Source organism: Triturus cristatus, chromosome 3_2 (genome assembly GCF_964204655.1).
Source record: "Triturus cristatus chromosome 3_2, aTriCri1.1, whole genome shotgun sequence".
Classification (NCBI taxonomy): Eukaryota; Metazoa; Chordata; class Amphibia; order Caudata; family Salamandridae; genus Triturus; species Triturus cristatus.
In genome coordinates this window covers 852,617,009-852,639,324 of record NC_140584.1, presented here as the reverse complement: position 1 = coordinate 852,639,324, position 22,316 = coordinate 852,617,009, and the positions used below count along the sequence as shown (strand labels likewise).

The 22,316-nt window shown below is 50.2% G+C and overlaps 1 protein-coding gene across 2 annotated transcripts in view; it reads left to right on the top strand.

Moving 5' to 3' along the window:
- Nucleotides 1-3,487: 3,487 nt before the first annotated feature.
- The window catches only part of PROCA1 (protein interacting with cyclin A1), a 62,960-nt gene continuing 44,131 nt past the window's right edge, over nt 3,488-22,316 (top strand). The window contains exon 1 of one of the 2 annotated variants that reach the window (XM_085649130.1): nt 3,488-4,218. In XM_085649130.1, the coding sequence (XP_085505256.1) occupies nt 3,723-4,218 (496 nt within the window). In that variant the 5' untranslated portion in view covers nt 3,488-3,722. The remainder of the gene's footprint in view (nt 4,219-22,316) is intronic. The other variant, XM_085649129.1, reaches the window with a different exon arrangement.

Genomic DNA, 22,316 nt, shown 5'->3' with positions numbered 1-22,316 from the left:
CCTCATCAACAACCATGAAGGGATTCACCAGGCTGAGAAGAAGCTCACAATCCCTAATCAATTCACCCAGGTGAAAGGCGAGGTATGGTAAACGCCAAACTCTAATGAGATCCATCAGATAGGCAGCAGAGTCATGTTGTCTAGTCCACCCAGAGAAATGATAGGAGGGCAGTTGAGACTCACTCAGACAACAGATGCTTAGATAAATCCGCCCGAAAGAGTGATGTGAGGGAGTTACCCTAACTTCAAGTTCTAGACAGTCTCACCAAGATAAGCTGTTGCACATGCAGCTAGGGATTACTGAGCCCCACATCTCTAGTCTGCTCCATGCTGGTGAAAGTGTGAGGGCAGCAGAAAATTACCCAGGGATCTTACCCGATGAGAGGTTGACCCTTGGAGAAAAAGTGATACAACTAGTACTTTCTCAGTCCCACAATCCATAATTATCTTTATCTGATGGAAATTAAATGAGCATTCAGCACCTAGACCTTGACAGAGCCACTCAGACGTCAAGCCAGAAGGCCGCTGAGTGACTTTTCATGGCCTTGGAAATATGGGCCCCTTTCACGCATTAATCTGACTGAAAGGGATGTTTCAGGGGTGTTGCTGTGGGCATTCCCACGCAACAAACACAAGGAGATGGTGGATGGAGAACTGAAACTTTTCAGACACTCACCCCGTCACAGATCTGGGTTGAATCCATCATTGTTCTTTAGCTCACATTTTAGCTCACTTCGTCACCCCAGTTCAGACATAACTATATGCAAATCAGTCTTGACCCTGTGACTCATGGGAACAGTTCAGCCCAAACTGCCAAGTCATGTTTTCTTTGGACCGTAAAAAAGCATTCTGGGACTGGTTTTGGGGTAACACCCCTCATCAGCCAGGCTACCTTGAATCCAGTGGCAAAGTGAGCAAGGGATCCATGTCTGGGCATACCCTACCAACTTACGGCAAACAAAGCATACAAACACAAGGAGATGATACACAAGGAGATGATGGATGGATGGAGCGCTGAAACTTTTCAGACACTCACCGCCAGTCACAAATCTCAGTTTAATCCATCATCGTTCTTTACGTCACTTTGCCAGCCCAGTTCAGACACAGCTTAATGCAAATCAGTCTTGACTCTGTGCCTCATGGAAACATTCCACCCGGAACTGCCAAGCCTTCCCTGGGCTGGAAACAAGCATCCTGGGACGGGTTTTGGGGTGACACCCCTTATCAGCCAAGTTAGCTTGAATTCAGTGGCAAGGTGAGCAAGAGACCCACATCTGGGCATACCCTGCCAACTTAGGGCGAATGGACAGAGAGCTGAAACTTTTCAGACACTCACGCCCAGTCACAGATCTCGGTTGAATACATCATCCTTCTTTAGCTCACTTCGCCACCCCAATTCAGACACAGCTATATGCAATTCAGTCTTGACCCTGTGACTCATGGAAACAGTCCAGCCCGAATTGCCAAGCAAAGTCTTCCCTGGACTGGAAACAAGCATCCTGGGACCAGTTTCGGGGTAACACCCCTCATCAGCCAGGCTATCTTGAATTCAGTGGCAAAGTGAGCAAGGGACCCATGTCTGGGCACATTCTGCCAGGGCAAACAAAGCAAACACACGGAAATGATAGACAGAGATCTGAAACTTTTAAGACACTCACCCCCAGTCACAGACTTGGGGTGAATCCATCATCGTTCTTTAGATCACTTCGCCATCCTAATTCAGACACAGCTATATGCAAATAAGTCTTGACCCAGTGCCTCATGAGAACAGTCCAGCCCAAACATCCATGGAACCTGACACAGTCCCAGATTTACAAAGTTTTGTAAAGCTGGGAATGAGTCAGAATCCAAGGCATAGGAGTGGCGCAACGAGGAGAAATACTTTAATTTCTCCTCATTTTTTCCTCTTTCTATGCATGCTGCCTTCTGCAGTACACATAGAAAGAGGAAAATGCCATCAATTATTGTTTTTGTGCAGGAAGGTGCACTTTCCTGCACAAAAACAATCATCCCCGCAACACAGGCACCCTTGCAACATGACGCAACGGTGCCTATGCTGGTGCATGGCAGCCAATTGTGTGCCAGCGCAGGCGAAAGCACCCAGATGCGTAGTACTGTTGTTAATGCGATGCATCCCTGTGCTTTTTAAATGACACAGCTCAGTGCTGCAAGATGACTTGTGGTGCCGCGCTATGCCATTTTTTTGTAAATGAGACCCTCAATGAAATAGAGTCCCTGTTTGCATCCAGCGCACCTGTTTAAAGGTGCGCCGTGATGCAAACAAAGCCAGTGCGTCCTATCATTAATAGGGCCCAGGTGTCCTACTGAGTGTCCAGCTGTTGATCAGCTGTCAGGGGGCTACCTGGCTGTTCACCAGTCCACCTGAGGCTCCAGCCTATGACAGAATTCTCTTGAAGGTCTTCGAAATCAATAAGCGCTGCAATGCCATGTCATACTAATTGTAATAGAGCGCTATACAAATCCCAGTTAACACAAGGTAACATAACACAAATAACAGTACAAGGATAGGGGCCAGCACTGTCTTGCAGCAGAGCAGTGTTTCCAAACAGATAGCGCTGGCTTTTGTTCAGAGAGCGCTCTGGACACATCCAGATTTGGCACAACCACCATACCCCCGCCGCCCCCATCCCATCCCACTCGTCCACTTTGTCAATGCATTGAAAATATGGGAGGAGTGGGAGGAAGGTAAGGGGGTAAGATTATGAAAGCGCCATGAAAAGAAAAATAAACAAAAGTCAGACAAATGCGCCAGCAGCTTTCAAGAAAGTGTTTGAGCACACTTTTCTTTGGAGTTAAGTTATAGGGAGGCTGCTGCAAGGAGCGCCAGCGGCCTTTGGAGGTCGGCGCCCTGGGCTTGGGCCCAGCTGGCACATGCAAAAAAGTTATCTATGCAAGCAGGGGCCCGTATTGTCCAAGGTCACAGAAGAAGGATGTATTGTCCCAATGCAGGGGATACAATTGTGCGAGGGCAGAAAAGTGGGACCATTGTAGCCAAGAAGGGACCCGTACTGTCCCGGAGCACAGCAGAGGGATGTACTGTGCCAATGCAGGAGCTATCACAGTGCGAGGACAGGGGCAGCACTGCGTTCAAGTAGGGACCCGAACCGTCCCAGGGGAGAGCAGAAGGATGCACTGTGAGAGGGCAGAGCAATGGCAGGGCTGTGCTTAAACTGGCACCCGTACTGTCACAGGGCACAACAGAATAATGCAGTGTCAATGAAGGGGGCAGAACGGGGGCAGCACTGTGCCCAAGCAGGGACCTAAAGTGTCTCAGGGCTCAGCAGAAGGATGCACAGTACCAATGGTGGGGACAGCTCAGGGGGGTTACTGTACCCAAGCAGGGCCCCTTACTGTCTCAGGGCACAGCAGAAGGCTGCACAGTGCCGATGCAGGGGCCTGCACTGTACAAGGGCAGAAGAGGGGCAGCACTTTACCCAAGCAGGGGCCGGCACTGTGATGGGACAGTAGGCTGCAGTGTGCCATGGCGAAGCGTTAAAACGCGACGAGGGGTCTGCGGGGTTGGCCTTCGTGCGAAGATTACTGCGGAGGGTGAGATGAGGACAGGGGAGGGGGCTGGAATCAGGGGCACTGGCCCCTCCCCTTCCATGCCGCTCCATCAGGCCACCCTGTAGAACTCTTTATAAAGGGGGTGCGCTGCCGGCCGGCCGCTGTCTGCTGAGCTGGTGCTGAACGGCGGCGCCATGCAGTGCCTGCTCCTTCTCTGGGCCTTGTCGGCCGGGGGGCTGCTAGCGACGGGCGACACTCAGGAGCGTGGGGGCTCGGTGTGTGAACAGACCACCCCGCTGCCCACTCTCGGTTACACCCTGCAGCAGGTGTCGGACGGGCTGCAGCTGGTTTCGTCCACCCTTGATGCCAAGGGGCAGCTGGTGTCTTGCGAACTGAAGGGGGCACCAGAGACCGTGAAGGCCTTCATGCTCACGTGCAGAGCTGGCAGTCGGGAAAAGGCGGCAGCGGTTACCCAGTGCCCAGGGTCGGTGGGTGCAGGAGTCAACGAGGGCCAAGGGTGGCAGGATCCCGGCTTTGGGAGGTTTGCCGGAGCCAGGCTGGCCTGCCAGATCTTCATCAAGGACCAGCCTCACGACGAGGGAGGATTGCAGCGGTCCAGGAGGGGCTTCACCTACCCCGGGACCCTCTGGTGCGGGGCCGGGAACAGCGCCGAGAACGACCAGCAACTTGGTAAGAATCCGTATCTGACCGCCTTACGGTGCCTAGAAGCAGGGTAAAGCGCCCACTGCCCAGGATGTCAACCATTCACCCCAGCCCTCTCCAGTCTGTCACTCTCTCTAAGACCCAGAATCTCTTTTGGCAGAAACAGAGTTTGCGCTGCTTGTAATTTATAGCTGTTTCGTGCGAACGAAACGGGTGTCGCTCACAACGGACAAGAATATCAATGACTCTGAGTGACTGAAAAACCATTAACTCTTCATTGCTATGCGGCGTGTTTTTAGTGTTACTCTTTTAATTAATCAAGGTTTGCGGCTTTTCTTCGTCGTATTCTTTTATCTATTATTATTGTCAATAATAACTTTAATAATAATTAAATATAAAATGTCTTAACTTAAACAGTATTTGTCTCTGAGAAGTTCGCTTCTCCCTCTCCTCTTCGCATCAATGGTCTCCTTTTTTTCCTTCCAGAGTCCGTCTCTTTCTCCTGAAACAAATGTCTCTCACTCTCTCGAAATCCAGTGTCTCACCCGAGAATGATGTGTCGCGCCTTCATTCTTCACTCAAAATGCAGTCTCTCTCGCACTCTATCTCGCGGTCTCTCTGCACTCTCCGCCCTACCCTAGACAGCTTGTTCTTAAACTCCTTATCTGTCTGTTTCTCGCCCTGACGCCCCACGCGCTCTCTCAGAATCAAGCGTCCCCCCCGTCTACGCCAGAAGCTGCACTCCTCTCACAGCCCAATATTCCCCCTTCATCCTTCCAAAACACAGCCTCCCCTTATCGTTTCAGAAACAGCGTCCCACTCCTCATTACAGCGCCCCACTCCTCATTACAGCGCCCCACTCCTCATTACAGCGCCGCACTCATTACAGTGACCCACTCATTACAGTGCCGCACTCCTCATTACAGTGCCGCACTCCTCATTACAGTGCCCTACTCCTCATTACAGTGCCCCACTCCTCATTACAGCGCCCCACTCCTCATTACAGTGCCCCACTCCTCATTACAGTGCCCCACTCCTCATTACAGCGCCCCACTCCTCATTACAGCGCCCCACTCCTCATTACAGCGCCCCACTCCTCATTACAGCGCCGCACTCATTACAGTGACCCACTCATTACAGTGCCGCACTCCTCATTACAGTGCCCTACTCCTCATTACAGTGCCCCACTCCTCATTACAGCGCCCCACTCCTCATTACAGTGCCCCACTCCTCATTACAGCGCCCCACTCCTCATTACAGCGCCCCACTCATTACAGTGCCGCACTCCATTACAGTGACCCACTCCTCATTACAGTGCCCTACTCCTCATTACAGTGTCCCACTCCTCATTACAGTGCCCCACTCCTCATTACAGCGCCCCACTCCTCATTACAGCGCCCCACTCCTCATTACAGCGCCGCACTCCTCATTACAGCGCCGCACTCATTACAGTGACCCACTCATTACAGTGGCCCACTCCTCATTACAGTGCCCTACTCCTCATTACAGTGCCCCACTCCTCATTACAGCGCCCCACTCCTCATTACAGTGCCCCACTCCTCATTACAGTGCCCCACTCCTCATTACAGTGCCCCACTCCTCATTACAGCGCCCCACTCCTCATTACAGCGCCCCACTCATTACAGTGGCGCACTCCATTACAGTGACCCACTCCTCATTACAGTGCCCTACTCCTCATTACAGTGTCCCACTCCTCATTACAGCGCCCCACTCCTCATTACAGCGCCCCACTCCTCATTACAGCGCCCCACTCCTCATTACAGTGCCCCACTCCTCATTACAGCGCCCCACTCCTCATTACAGCGCCCCACTCCTCATTACAGCGCCCCACTCCTCATTACAGTGCCCCACTCCCCATTACAGCGCCCCACTCCTCATTACAGCGCCCCACTCCTCATTACAGCGCCCCACTCCTCATTACAGCGCCCCACTCCCCATTACAGTGCCCCACTCCTCATTACAGTGTCCCACTCCTCATTACAGTGCCCCACTCCTCATTACAGTGCCCCACTCCTCATTACAGCGCCCCACTCATTACAGTGCCGCACTCCATTACAGTGACCCACTCCTCATTACAGTGCCCTACTCCTCATTGCAGTGTCCCACTCCTCATTACAGTGCCCCACTCCTCATTACAGTGCCCCACTCCTCATTACAGCGCCCCACTCCTCATTACAGCGCCCCACTCCTCATTACAGCGCCCCACTCATCATTACAGTGCCCCATTCATCATTACAGTGCCCCACTCATCATTACAGTGCCCCACTCCTCATTACAGTGCCCCACTCCTCATTACAGTGCCGCACTCCATTACAGTGACCCACTCCTCATTACAGTGCCCTACTCCTCATTACAGTGCCCCACTCCTCATTACAGTGCCCCACTCCTCATTACAGTGCCCCACTCATTACAGTGCCGCACTCCATTACAGTGACCCACTCCTCATTACAGTGCCCTACTCCTCATTACAGTGCCCCACTCCTCATTACAGTGCCCCACTCCTCATTACAGTGCCCCACTCCTCATTACAGTGCCCCACTCCTCATTACAGTGCCCCACTCCTCATTACAGTGCCCCACTCCTCATTACAGTGCCCCACTCCTCATTACAGTGTCCCTCCCTCTTCTTCCCAGATTGCAGTCTCTCCCTCCTCCCCGTCACAGTCCAATGTCTTCAACCCCCTTTGATAATCCAATGTCCCTCGCTCTCCCCTTGAACAGTCCAGTGTCCTCCTCTGGCCTCATTATCCAAGGTCACTCCTCTGAGAGTCCAGTGTCTTTCTCTCTTTCCACAAACCAGGTATCTCCCTCTCTTCTCGGAATTCAGTGTCTCACAGTCTTCCTTCCAGAAATCAGTGCCCCGTGTCCTCTCATAGTCCAGCACCTTCCCTCTGCCTCTCAGAAATCAGTGCCACTCGCCCTCTTCTCGGGGTTCGTCTCTCACCCTGAGGGCGCAGTGTCTTCCCATTCCCAGAATCCAATGCCCCGACTCATAAACCAGTGTCACTCACTCTCCTCTCGCAGGGCGGCGTCTCTCCCTTTTCCCCCTAAATCCACTATCTTCCTCACTTGGCATAAGCCAGCGTCACTCGCTCTCTGCTCCGGTTTAGCATCTCTCACTCTCCTCTCTCTCTCTGAGACTCCAGTGTCTCCATCTAGCCTAAGAACCCAGGTCTCCCTCTCTTCCAGCCATTATCATTAGGCCGCTCCTCTGACTTTGGTCTCTGAGTCCAGTGTCACTCTCTCTGTACTCGAAGAGTTGAGTGTCACTCCCTCTGTACTCAAGACTCAAGTGTCACTCCCTCTGTAGTCCAGACTCGAGTCACTCACTCTGTAGTCAAGAGTCCAGTGCCACTTTCTCAGTCCTCAGAGTGCAGTGTCACTCCGTCTGTACTTAGAGTTTAGTGTCACACTCTTTTTACTCAGAGTGGATGGTCACTCCTTCTGTACCTAAGAGTCGAGTGTCCCGTCCTCAGTACTCAAGGTCCAGTGTCACTCTCTCAGTACTCAGGGTCCAGACTCAAATCCTCTCCATGCAAGAGTCCAGTGTCCCTCCCGCTGTAATCAAGAGTCCAGTATCACTCCATCTGTACTCTAGAGTCCAGTGTCACATCCTTAGACCTCAGAGTTCAGGGCCACTCCCTCTGTACCATAGCCCAGTGTCACATCCTCTGTACGCAAGAGTCCAGGGCTACTCCCGTTGTGTTCATGGGACTAGAGTCACTCCCTCATCACTCACGGGACTAGAGTCACGCCCTCTGTACTTAGAGTGCAGTGTCATTACCTCTGCACTCAAGACTCCAGTGTCACATCCTCAGTCCTCAGAGTCCAGTGCCACTCCCTCTGTACTCAGAGTCCAGTGGCACTCCTTCTGAACTCAGAATTGAGTGTCACTCCCTCTGTACTCAAGAGTCCGGTGTCACCACCTCTGTGCGAAAGAGCCCAGAGTCAGATCCTCTGTAAACAAGAGTCCAGTATCACTCCCTCTGTAAACAAGAGTCCAGTGTCACTCCCTTTTTACTCAGAGTGGATGGTCACTCCCTCTGTACCTAAGAGTTGAATGTCACAACCTCAGTACTCAGAGTCCAGTGTCACTCTCTCAGTACTCAGAGCCCAGACTCAAATCCACTGTATGCAAGAGTCCAGTGTCACAACCTCAGTACTTACAGTTCAATGTCACTCTCTCTGTACTCAAGACTAGAGTGTCACATCCTTAATACTCACGGTCCAGTGTTATATTCTCAGTACTCAGAGTCCAGTGTCACTGCCTCTGTATGCAAAAGTCTAGTACCTTCCCCACTGTATTCAAGACGCCACTGTCACTCCCTCTGTAGTTACCGGACTAGTTTCACCCCCTCAGTCTTCCGCAGGACTCAAGAGTCCAGTGTCAGATCATCTGTACTCAGAGTCCAGTGCCATTCCCTCTGTACTCAAAAGTCCAGTGTCACTCCCCCCATACTCAAGAGTCCGGGGGCCCTCTGTACTCAAGTATCGCATCCTCAGTATTCAGAGTCTAGTGTGACTTCCTCTGTACTCAAGATTCCACTGTCACTCCCTCTGTACTCACAGGACTAGTGTCACTCCCTCTGTACTCAAGAGTCCAGTATCACCCCCTCTGTACTTCTCAAGACTGCTGTGTCAGTCCTTCTGTACTGAAGAGTCCAGTGTCACATCCTCTATACGCAAGAGTTCAGTGTCACATCCTCTGTACTCAGAGTCCAGTGTCACTCTCTCGGTACTCAGAGTCCAGAATCACATCCTCTGTACGCAAGAGTCCAGTGTCACAACCTCAGTACTCAGGGTCCAGTGTCATATTCTCAGTACTCAGTGTCCAGTGTCACTCCCTCTGTATTCAGTGTCCAGTGTCACTTCCTTTGTACTGAGTCGACTGTCATTCTCGCTTTACACAAGAGTTCAATATGACTCCCTCTGCAGTTAAGAATCCAGTTGCATTTCCTCTGTTCTCAAGAGTCCAATGTCACTGCCTCTGTATGCAAAAGTCCAGTACCATCCCCTCTGTATTTAAAGCGCCATAGTCACTCCCTCTGTAGTGACCAGACTAGTTTCACTCCCTCAGTCTTCCGCAGGACTCAAAAGTCCAGTGTCACATCATCGGTACTCAGAGTCCAGTGTCACTCCCTCTGTACTCAAGAGTCCAGTGTCACTCCCCCGTACTCAAGAGTCCAGTGTCACTCCCTCTGTACTCAATCAATCAATCATGGGTTTATTGAGCGCGACTACTCACCCGTAAGGGTCTCAAGGCGCTGTGGGTGGAGGGGTGGGGGATGCAGGCACCAGTCCATCAGGGAAGGGGTCCGTCGAAGAGCCAGGTCCTGAGGTTTCTTACGAAGATGGGAAGCTCTGCTGTTTGTCTGAGGTGGAGCAGGAGGGCGTTCCAGGTCTTGGCCGCGAGGAAGGAGAAGGAGCGTCCTCCCGATCTGGTTCTTCTGGTGCGTGGGACCATGGCGAAGGAGAGCGGGCTGATCGCAGGGTTCTCTGGGGTGTGTGGAATTGGAGTCAGCTGTTCAGGTATGCTGGTCCGGTGTGGTGGAGGGCTTTGTGTGCGTGCGTGAGCATCTTGAAGATGATTCGTGCCTCGATGGGGAGCCAGTGCAGTGTGCGTAGGTGCTGGGAGATGTGGCTGTGTTTGGGCAGGTTGAGGACCAGTCTTGCGGCGGCATTCTGGATGTTCTGTAACTTGCAGGTGAGGTTTTTGTTTATTCCGGCGTAGAGTGCGTTGCCGTAGTAAAGTCTGCTGGTGATCAGGACATGAGTGACTGTTTTTCTGTGTTCAAGGGGAATCCGTTTGAAGGTCTTGCGTAGGAAGCGGAGGGTGTGGAAACAGGAGGGCGTGACCGCATTGACCTAGCGGTCCATTTTGAGCTCGGAGTCCAGGATGATTCCTAGGTTGCGTACATGGTCCGTGGGGGTGGATGGGCTTCCGAGGGTGGGGGGTCACCAGGTACCGTTCCACGTGTTGGGTCCCATGATGAGGATTTCTGTCTTGTTGGTGTTTAGTTGAAGGCAGCTATTTTTCATCCATTTGGCTACGGCTTCCATGCCTTCTTGAAAGTTGTGTCTGGTGATGTCGGGTTCGTTGGCTAGGGAGAGGATGAGTTGGGTGTCGTCTGCGTATGACACGTTGTTGAGTCCGTAGGTTTTGACGATGGGGGCGAGTGGTGCCATGTATACGTTGAAGAGCGTCGGGCTGAGGGAGGACCCCTGAGGGACGCCGCAGGTCGTTGGTGTGATAAGAAAGGGGGGAGTCTGACTCGCTGCATTCTGCTGGAGAGGAAGGATCTGATCCAGTCGAGGGCCTTGTCCTGTATCCCTGCGTCGTGAAGTCTGTGTATTAGGGTGCGGTAGGAGACCGTGTCGAAGGCCGCTGAGAGGTCGAGGAGGAGGAGGGCTACTGTTTCTCCTTTGTCCAGTAGGGTGCGGAGGTCGTCTGTAGCGGCGAGAAGTGCGGTTTCCGTGCTGTGTTTTTTTCTGAAGCCGGAGTGGGAGGAGTCGAGGATGTCATGCTCTTCGATGAAAGCAGCGAGTTGGCTGTTGATGGCTTTCCCGATGACTTTCGCCAGGAACGGGAGCAGGGAGATGGGTCTGTAGTATTGGAGGTCGGTGGGGTCAGCAGAGGGTTTCTTCAGGAGGGAGTTGACTTTGGCGTGTTTCCAGTCCTCGGGGCAAGAAGTGGTCACCAGGGAGCGGTTGATGGTGTGCCAGAGCATGGGTGCGATGGTGTCGGCGGCTCTGTTGAAGATGTGGTGGGGGCATGGGTCCGTGGGGGCCCCAGAGTGGATTGACTTCATGGTCTTCAGAGTGTCTTCTGTGGTGAGGGCTGTCCATCTGTCTATCGTTGGTTTCCGGGTATCGGGGGTGGTTTGTGGGAGTTCTATGTGTTGGTTGTCGTCGTCGAAGTTGTCGTAGATGCTCTTTAATTTGTGGTGGAAGAAGGTGTTGAGTTTGTCGCAAAGTTCTTGTGAGGGAGAGATGTCAGTCGATTCTCTGGTGGGTTGGGCGAACTCCTTGATGATGTTGAAGAGTTCTTTGCTGTTGTGTGCATGTGTGGAGATTCTGTCTTCCAGTGCTTTTTTTCCTCGTTTTTCTGATAAGTTGGTGGTGGGCGTTGGTGGCAGCTCCGAAGTTCGTGTGGCTTTGGTGTTTCTCCAGTCTTTCTCGAGGCGGCGGCAGGTGCGTCTGGACTCTCGAAGTTCAGGGGTGAACCATCTGGCTTTCTTGGCGTGGGTGTTGTTGATTTTCTTGAGGGGGGCTATGGTGTTGGTGCTGTTGGAAATCCATCTGTGCAGGGTGCGGGCTGCTGTGTTGGGGTCGTCATTCTCTGCGGTGGTTGGGGTGGAGTTGCTGAGGGAGGTGGTGAGCTGGACATCGGTGATTCTGGTCCAGTTTCTTTGTGGGGGCAGTTGCTGGTATCTGAGCTTGGTCGGTGTTTTGAAGGAGAAATGGACGCATCGGTGGTCGGTCCATGGGAGTTCCGAGGTGTGGCTAAAGGTGACGGCGTTTCCTGTAGTGAAGAGGGGGTCGAGGGTGTGTCCTGCTGAGTGCGTTGGTTTGGTCACGGTCTGGCAGAGTCCAATGTTGTGTACGTTGTCCAGGAGGGATGTGGTGTTGGGGTCCATTTGGTTGTCGATGTGGAAGATCTCTTGAGGTCTCCCAGTGGGTGTAGTTGGTGGGTGCGATGGCATGCTGGGAGATGATGTCCGTGATGGAGTTGGTGAAAGGTCCGTGAGGTCCAGGGGTACAGTAGATGAGGGTTCCTCAGTGAGTGGTGGTCGGGTTGGTCTGTATCTTGAAGTAAAGATGTTCCATCATGTCTGGGCTCGTCGGGGAGAGTGCTCAGGCGGAGGGGGATTTGTGGACGATGGCGATTCCTCCTCCCGGGCGGTCGTGGCGGTCTTTCCTCGTTATCTTGTATCCTTGGGGAATGGCGATGGCCGATCCTGAGGTGGTGTTGGTCCAGGTTTCGGTAAAAAATGCTATGTTCGGGGTGGTGCTGTCAAGGAGCTCCCAGATTTCGGTGACATGCTTGTGGAGGGATCAGACGTTGAGGAGGATGCACTGCAGGGTCTTTGGTTCGGTTACGTTCTTGTGATCGTGCTGTGCTCTGTCCGAGTTACCTGCGGTGCTGTAGGTTTGTCAGCAGCGGTGGCAGCTGAAGGATCCGCGGGTGTCGGACGGCGAGGCTGGCTTGTAGTTGTTGTTGCGGCCAGGATTGAGTTCGTGGAGTGTTGCCGGGTCGTACTGTTGGCGGTGCGGAGGTCCAGGGTTCCTGGCGCTGGTCGCGGTCGAGTCGTGGACCGATGCAGATGGGCTTGCCTTTGGCACGCCAGCGGCAGGCGTGACTGCGCAGCGGTCGGCAGTATGTAGGGAAGGGGAGGGACGCTCAGCTGGGAGGCGGGAAAACGGGAGCAGCGATGGGAAACAGAAGGGGTGGTGAGAGGAAAAAGGAGAAGCAGACCAAGTGACACAAAAGGCAATGGGGGAAGCAGCAGTCAGAAAACAATAATTGAACACAAACACAAACTACAATATTTAGACAAAAATGGAATGATTTGGACAGAGAATGCAGCAGACACAATTACCAGGACAGTAACACAAGCGGAACAGCAGCAAAGGGGCAAGACACAATTTACCGGTTCGTGGCACGAAGGGCAGCCACGGTGCACAGCAGCCTAAACACCCAGTCAGGGGGTTCAGCGACGCTGATGGAGCTGCCGGGGAGAGTGTGGGCCTTCGACCGAGGTCAAGGACTCAAGGATCGCATCCTCAGTACTCAGAGTCTAGTGTGACTTCCTCTGTACTCAAGATTCCACTGTCACTCTCTCTGTACTCACAGGACAAGTGTCACTCCCTCTGTACTCAAGAGTTTAGTGCCAACCCATCTGTACCCAGAGTCCAGTGTCACTCTCTTTGTACTCAGAGTTTAGTGTCACTCCCTCTGTACTGAGTCTACTGTCACTCTTGCTTTATACAAGAATTTAATATTACTTCCTCTGTACTCATAATTCAGTGTCACATCCTCTGTACTCAGAGTCCAGTGTTACTACCTCTGTATGCAAGAGACCAGTGTCACTCCCTCTGTACTCAAGAGTCTAGTATCACCTCCTCGGTACTCAAGACTCCAGTGTCACTCCCTCTGTACTGAATAACCCAGTGTCACATCATCAGTACTCAAAGTCCAGTACCATTCCCTCTGTACTCAGTGGACCAGTGGAACTCCCTCTGTACTCACTGGACTAGTGTCACTCCCTCTGTCTTCCGCCAGACTCAAGAGCCCAGTGTCACATCCTCTGTACTCAAGAGGAGTCCTGTGTCACTCCCTCTGTACTCAGAGTCCAGTGTCACGTGCCCTATACTCAAGAGTCCAGTGTCACTCCCTCTGTAATCAAGAGTCCAGTGTCACTCCCTCTGTAATCAGAGTCCGGTGTCACTTCTTCTGTACTCAGAGTCTAGTGTGACTACCTATGTACTAAAGACTCCACTGTCACCCCCTCTGTACTCACTGAACTAGTGCCCCCCCCTCTGTACTCAGGGTCCAGAGTGACTCCCTCTGTGCTCAGAGTCCAGTGTCAGTCCCTCTTTCATCAGAGTTTAATGTCTCTTCCACTGTACTCAAGAGTCCAGTGTAACATTCTCTGTACTCAGACTCAAGTGTTACTATCTCTGTATGCAAGAGACCAGTGTCACTCCCTCTGTACTCACAAGTCTAGTATCCTCCTCTCTGTACTCAAGACTGCAGTGTCACTCCCTCTGTACTCACGAGGCTAGTATCACATCCTCTGTACTCAAGACTCAAATGTCACATCCTCAGTCCTCAGAGTCCAGTGTCACATCCTCTTTACGCAAGAGTCCAGTGCTACTCCTGTTGTGTTCATGGGACTAGAGTCGCTCTCTCATTACTCACGGGACTAGAGTCAGGCCCTCTGTACTTACAGTCCAGTGTCACTCCCTATGTACTCACAGGACTAGTGTCACTCCCTCTGTACTCAAGAGCTTAGCGCCACCCCATCTGTACCCCGAGTCCAGTGTCACTCCCTTTGTACTCAGAGTTTAGTGTCTCTTCCTCTCTACTCAAAGTTCAGTGTCACATCATCTGTACTCAGAGCCAAGTGTCACTTCCTCAGTAGTCTAGAATCACCCCCTCTGTACTACTCAAAACTGCTGTGTCAGTCGCTCTGTACGCAAGAGTCCAGTGTCACATCCTCTGTGCGCAAGAGTCCAACGTGAGGATAATCTTCCTTTCATGCACTTTCCACCGTTTTTAGGTCGAGGACGTCCGGTCTGCCGAAAGGCAGAACCGGAAGTCGGAGATTTAATGACTTGGAGAAGAGGGGCTTGAACCCGCCCCTCTTCTCCCCTGTTCTCCATTGGCTGGCCTCTTGAATGCTGGCCAGCCATTGGAAAAGAGGTCAGTCATTCAAATCAGGCCCCGTCCTTTTCGGATCGGGGGGCGTGTTTTTTGCAAGAAGTCTCAAGGAGGAGACAACAGCAAAACACGCCCCCGAATCCGAAAAGGACGCTGCGTTTCTCCGAGGCATTTCTGCTCTGCCTCGGAGAAAGGCGGTGGTGTCTTCTGGTACCCTCGGCTTGTCTAATGAAATCCGCCGAGTGGGAGATTGTGTTGTAACTTAATGTATACAGCGCTTACTAATCTGACGAGGCCTTTGTGTTTGTGAAAGATTCTGGAAGGGCTCACTACTTTACCACGAATCGGTGCAAATTTTACGTAAGTGCTTGCATTGGCCATTCTGGCTTCTTTCTGTTGTGTTCGGGTACTTTCTTCGCGTTTTCCGCCTTTTCGATATTATGTTTAAAATAGAGGACATTGTTATTTGACCCCATATTAACAAGCTTGGCCTAGAAAATCGATGGTTCGCCACCACCCCGCAGCGGGAGACGCACGCGCTCCGGCAGAGGCTGCCTCCACAGGCACGCGGCGGCCGTCCCTGCTCCTGCTCTGCGAGGCGGCCCTACCCTGGTCAGAGGAATACACGAGGAAGCGGCGGCGGCTGGACTAGGATCCGGACAGTTCCACTTTAAGGTAGGAAAGGGGAGATGACGGACTCGGAGGGGGCTCACTGCCCGGTGAGCGCTTGTTGTGAGCCCCGCGCCGCCCTGTACATAGCAGGTTGTTTTCAGGGAATGGCCGTGTTGGTGCCGGGTGGATTCCGCAGTGAGATGCCCGTGCAGGAGCTGCGCATTGAAGGTAGGCGGCACGGTTAACAATATTCATGTCAGGAAGCGTGGCGTGCACCCTAAACGTGGAGCTTTGGGGGACAGAAAATTACCACATTCCATTAGAACACGGAGCACGCCCATAAATACGCCCCACGTGTGAGTCCTGGATGCAGCTGTTTTTCACGTATGCAAATGATGGTGTGATGTATACTCGGGCAAATGATCAAGCACACAAGTGCCACATTTAAATAGAAGTTCTGTTTTTATAGGTACTGCGCGTTCTCAATGGTTGAAGATAAAAGAGTCGAGACGGATTTCCTAGGATCAAACAATTTTGTTGAGTGGAGAAGCAAAGATGATGCCTCAGTTCCCCTGGCGTCGCAGCTGACTTCAGCAAACACCATCAGCTTCAGTCAATTAAATAATGAGGCAATTGTTGCCCTTCTCCAGCTCACCTGGTGCAGGTAGCCCTGGTGCTGTCGCCCTGTGTTTGTACGACTGGTCCAGACATCATTGCTTCTGGCGGCGGCGCCAAAACACCCGCGGAGGCAGCGCTGCTGCTGTCAGACTCTATCTGTTCACCTGTTGTAAAGAGTAGGGCCAGCTTCACGCTGTTCCTTTATTGATGGGGAGGGGGTCAGGCTGGTAAGGTGGGAACTCGGCAGTGGGCCGTTATCTGAGTTCCAGCTGTGGGCCGCTTTTTTGGCAAGCGTGGTGGCCGATATGGGCTGTGTGTGTGCGGTCCACCATTGTGAACTAATCCTTGCGCAAAGGGCCCCAGCAACGTGATTTTTTTTTTGTCGTCAAATGCCAGTTTTATACCCCCCCACCACCACCTTTTTATAACACTTAAAGCACTGAACCAGTGTTTTGAAAAAAGATGCAATCCGCAGATGTGGGCCACTTTTTTTTTTTAAGGTGCCCGGGACAATTTTTGATCCCAATCCAACACTGAGAGGTGCGGTAATTCTGCTTGGCTCCCTGTTTCGGTAACAGCCTGGCGCAGGCAGCACTGTTATCGCAGTTTTGAGGTCGAGGACGTCCGGTCTGCCGAAAGGCAGAACCGGAAGTCGGAGATTTAATGACTTGGAGAAGAGGGGCTTGAACCCGCCCCTCTTCTCCCCTGTTCTCCATTGGCTGGCCTCTTGAATGCTGGCCAGCCTCCCCTGTTCTCCATTGGCTGGCCTCTTGAATGCTGGCCAGCCATTGGAGAAGAGGTCAGTCATTCAAATCAGGCCCCGTCCTTTTCGGATCGGGGGGCGTGTTTTTTGCAAGAAGTCTCAAGGAGGAGACAACAGCAAAACACGCCCCCGAATCCGAAAAGGACGCTGCGTTTCTCCGAGGCATTTCTGCTCTGCCTCGGAGAAAGGCGGTGGTGTCTTCTGGTGCCCTCGGCTTGTCTAATGAAATCCGCCGAGTGGGAGATTGTGTTGTAACTTAATGTATACAGCGCTTACTAATCGGACGAGGCCTTTGTGTTTGTGAAAGATTCTGGAAGGGCTCACTACTTTACCACGAATCGGTGCAAATTTTACGTAAGTGCTTGCATTGGCCATTCTGGCTTCTTTCTGTTGTGTTCGGGTACTTTCTTCGCGTTTTCCGCCTTTTCGATATTATGTTTAAAATAGAGGACATTGTTATTTGACCCCATATTACCAACCTTGGCCTAGAAAATCGATGGTTCGCCACCATCAATAAAAGCGCAGCAATGTTGTGGTGTTTTTTGTATGGTGCTGCAAGCCGCCAGGCGGGTTCAGTAATTTAGCTACAGCGCTTAGTGGTGTTTAACAAACAGACCGTCAGGTTGTTTTTGAATGGTGGAGGAATAGAAGACAGATCGGTCATTTAAAATAAGCCAAAGTAACAATGAAGGTTCTTGAAAGTGTCGTTTACTGCTATCGAACTTTAAAATTTGCTAAATACTCTTTACCTTGTACATTTGTAAAGTATTTACATAGCCAGTGGAATTAAGCAGAAATGGACGACGAAATTCTGCGGAAAGAAAAAGCAAATTATGTGGCATACAATGGCGCCACTATTTCGCGATTTTTTCGCTGTCAAGGGACAAGATTCACCTGCCATGTTAACGCATGAATGGAGCAACTAACGATGCGTTGCTATGTTTTTAGTCACTTTTGATCTGTTTGAAATTAAACTCGATGTTATTTTTGGTTGTAATCTGCAAATTATGCTGCGGATGGTGGTAACCCCTCTAATTGTGCAGAAAATGTTGCGGCTGTAGAGTAGATCAGGTCCATGTCTCTGAGAGCAGATAGCACAGTCTTATTTCTTGGACACCATCGTGGGAGCCGGTTGGCAACAAGCCGCCTATGCCTCCTCCAGTTGAGGCTGTCATAAGCACATGTACGGCTGTAGGTACATCACAAAAAAGTTTGCCTAAACAAGCTGTCCCTGAATATCATCGAAAACTTAAAGGTTTATTTGACACTATTTTACAGGACTGCTTGTATCTGAAGATAGGCAGGCGTGGGACTTTATCTGCAAACCAAGCAAGGTTCAGGCTGAATGACTGGCTCGGGCTTGGCCCTAGTCCCATGAGCACTTGCGAGTCACAATAGAGCTACTTTTGCCCCCTCCCTATTGCAATATTAAAGGATAAAAAGAAAGTTTTAACCACTTGACGGTTGATGGTTCAAAATCTTAAAAGGTGTGTATTTGCTGTGTGAGCTGCAGTTCACAAGCGTCTCGTTGAAGACCTGTGGGGACTGAGAGCCGGTCCTGTTGCTTTGATAATCAGTGTAAATGCTGTCATTGAGGCGGTGACCCTCTTCACTTTTCGTGCAGTGAAGGGAGAGGCGTGCCATTAACTTAAAAATAGCCTCCTCCCTTCTCTTACATTGAGGAAGAAAGTAGTTTTCACATTTTTATACGTGTTTTGAAGCGAATATTAATTGAACACACGTGTGCAAGGACCTTTCTGCCAGTCGACTGACTTGTCTTCCTCCCAGCCTCAAGAAGGAACGCTGCGCTCTGACCCAGGGTCCTTTCAACATTAGGTTTATTGTAACTAGGTGCGATGCTAAGAGTTCATTTCAATGCAATCCAATCCTTTATTCGATTTTTAAAAGAAAAGAAAATCTTAAAACTTCACATAAAAAATACACAATTTAGATATATAAAAAACGACAGATCTTTACTGAATACAAGGAAAAAGAGGTAACGGTGCAATATAGTGAGATAGCCATGTTTGCCGCTTACACAACCACATCCTCCAACAGTAAACTCAGTGAGTCCGCCAGGTAACAAAATATGATAATGTACCTTGTACGAATAATAAAGCAATGTATTGGAGTACAAAAATAAAAAAAGTGCTGTTTTCCCTTTTAGCCTTGAAAAAAGTCTCTCAGATTCATTGTCCAAAAGATCAGTATATAAAATCAACATACAATATTAACAAAAAGAGTCATGAACAAAAGTGCCCACTTTCATGGGGCATGTGTAGAACGTAGACGTATCACTCGTTGTATAAACATTGCAATCGAGTAACATAACCTCTCAGTAGATGACTTATGCAAAACCTCAATTACAACCCTGCACTGCCTTAAATCTGCCTGCCTCAAATGTGGTAAAATATAAGCAGACCTCAGTGTTGAATAAAATTTGCAGAAGAGGATAAAGTGCAAGGTGCTTTGTGCAGACAGTCCATCGCCGGGACAAACCGGAAGATTCACAGAGAATGTACCCTGACTCTCGTAAGCGACAAGAAAGTGAACAATCCTGTTAAGACACAGTCTTTATTAGCAACAAGCATTTACAATGCAATGGTCTCGGCATTGGTAAAGTTAGAGCTATTGGCATTGCTCATGACATTATTTTTGTTTATGTTTTTGTTTTTAAAACATTTAAAGAAACGGCATTGTCATGAGCAATGCCAATAGCTCTAACTTTAACAATGCCAAGACCGTTGCATTGTAAATGCTTGTTTTGTGTGTTGATGCGCTTACGATGCTTAGCCCACCACACAACTTCGTATACATATGATAACTCTCACCTTAGCCATACCACCAATATGGCTACACCATTTGCCGCTTATTTATCGTCTACACAGCACAATAGATATCGGCAATCAATCTGTCTTGTGAATATGTAACCATACTGAGACTCTCCCCTGTATGTGTGTCCTGTCATACTTGTTGTATGTCCAGTAATGCTCTAAGAGGGAATCCCCCTCTCACATGTAAAGCACCTTAGCGAGTGCTACACATTTCTCAAAATTACACAATCACTTAATCTGAGTGATTTGCACCTACACACTTTGGTCCTGAGGAAAGCCAGTTTTAATCATAAAGGCCAGGCTGAAACATGTAGACCACACCTGGATGTAGGAAACCCTAACTAACATTCCTATAACATCCAACAGCCTTTTTTAATGCTAGAAGTGACCCAGTTATTGAAATATAATTTACCCTCGGGTACTGGGATCCCTGCATAGCTTTTAAATCGTCACCTTCATGTCACTACACTGCACACTCAGATACATACCTGCTCCGCTGTATCCAGGCGTCGAAGCACACCCAGGACACACTCTGTGTCACTGGGTGGGCCCGATGATGAAGCATGCCACCAACTAGGTTGGTGGGTGAGGGCTTCATGAACAAACAAAATGGTTTGTACCCTGCCTTACAGTCTTGAGTCTATGTAAATTCACAAATAGGCTAGTCCTTTTTGATCTCACATATAAACCCCGGGGATACGGACTAGCTACCTAGTCCTCTCTCTCTCCTTTGATAGTCATGTATATAGGCAGCGCACAGCTGCGAGAGATAACGAATACCCACTATGGCCGAAAACCACGGCCTAACCTTCAGTGAGGACGAAATCAGTGAGATCCTTGCTGACCCATCCTTTCTGGCAGACTTCAACATCTCTAACACCATAGTTCAAACAACAGACTGGGACACACTAACAGACAAAAAGCGGGATCGAAGAAGAACCATCTTACATGGCGTCATACTGACCCAATATCTACGCACTAATACAGCACCAAGGGGTCTCCTGGTTACCAACGCCCCCAGAATATTCCTGGATCTTTAGGAAAGACTGGTTAGTGCTCATCATTAAAACAGCGAAACGTCTCTCCGACGCCATAATTATTGATATCCAAACCACAGAAAACCACTTCAAAACCACACTAACATCAAACAAAAAGAAACTCGACGATCAAAACAAAGAGATGGCAGAATACAAAGACTATCAGACCCAAAGCAAAATTAACAAATTCCAAAAAGACCTTAAAAAATTCAGCTATTCCAAAACATACCCATATGCGGAGAATGACTATGTACCCCCGAACAAAACAGATGGTGCTCAGGAGACAACACATCTATATCAAGCGACTCGAGCGCAGGCTCCAACAAACAACGCGGCAGAGGACGCCGAGGCCAACGCTGGCGACAAAACTGGCAGGGACCACCACAAACTCACACCTTCGGCCCACCGCCATTTGAATCAATGCAACACGCATACTATGAATATCCACCCCTATACCCACCAGGCCCAATGCCCTTCTACCAAGGGAACCAAAGACCCCCTTTTTTAGGACAGGGCCGCAGAACACGCGGCAGGAGACAGAACCACCAGAAAGTCCAATGGGAAGAAGAAGAAGATCCAGTCAGTGCCAACACCCGCAACAAAACCCGGGAACAACCAGGAACGAGCAAACAGTGATCCCTGATACACCCACATCCCTGGTGTTTAATCTATCGAGTACATCTGTGACAGAAAGCGAAACAGCGGTCCTTAGTAAAGGCCTATCGTTTGTCCCTACCACACGACTGGACAAATTCAAGCTCCATGTCGAACTAGCTGAGTTTTTTAGAAAGCTCAAACTTAAGGCCTTCTTTGAAAAAGTAACACCAGAAGAAACTACCACCAACACCAATGAAACAGGCCTTAGGTTAAAATCCACCTTTGTGCCACCTCCTACCAGTGTACCCACAGAAATCTCTACCTTCGAACAAGCAGTCTACACTGACATTGAGAAACTGAACCTTAAAGGAACATACAACAACCTATCAAAGACAGACCGTGACACCATACAACGCCTACAAAGTAACCCCACCATTGTCATCAAACCAGCTGACAAGGGGGGAGGGATCGTCCTTATGGATAAAACCGACTACGATCAAGAATGTCGCAGACTCCTTAGCGACACACGTAATTACAAACGCCTGGAAAAAGACCCCACCACCGAACTGCAATTCACCATACACACCATGGTTAAAAGAGCCAGTTACGCTGAACATATCTCAACCCAAGAGGCGGAATACCTGTGTACCAAGAATGCAAAAGTACCTTACTTTGATATTGTACCCAAAGTACACAAGGGCACCATACCACCCCCAGGAAGACCTATAGTCTCAGGGATCAACACTCTTCTGGAACCGCTATCTAGGTACTGCGACCACTTCCTGAACCCACTGGTACAAGGAACCCCTACCTACATCAAAGACACTAAACACCTCCTGAACATCATCACTGAAATGAATTTCGATCAAACCACCCAACTACTGGTGGGACTGGACATAGAAAGCCTGTACACCAGTCTCCCACAAGATGCCACCCTGCAAGTCCTACAAGATGTACTGATGCAAAACCCCTGGATGTACCATACACCACGGCAATTCATCCTTGACTGTGCAGCCCTAGCCCTCAAGGAAAACTACTTCGGGTATGATGGAACTTACTACCTGCAAACTAACGGAACCTCGATAGGCAGTGTTTTTACTCCTAGTGTGGCAGGACTGTATGTTCACCATTTCGAGCAGGAACACGTCATGTCAATGACCAACCCATACTCAAAAAATGTAAAGACTTGGCACAGGTATATATATGACATCTTCCTTATTTGGGAAGGAACACAGGATGTACTAAACGTTTTTCTCACTT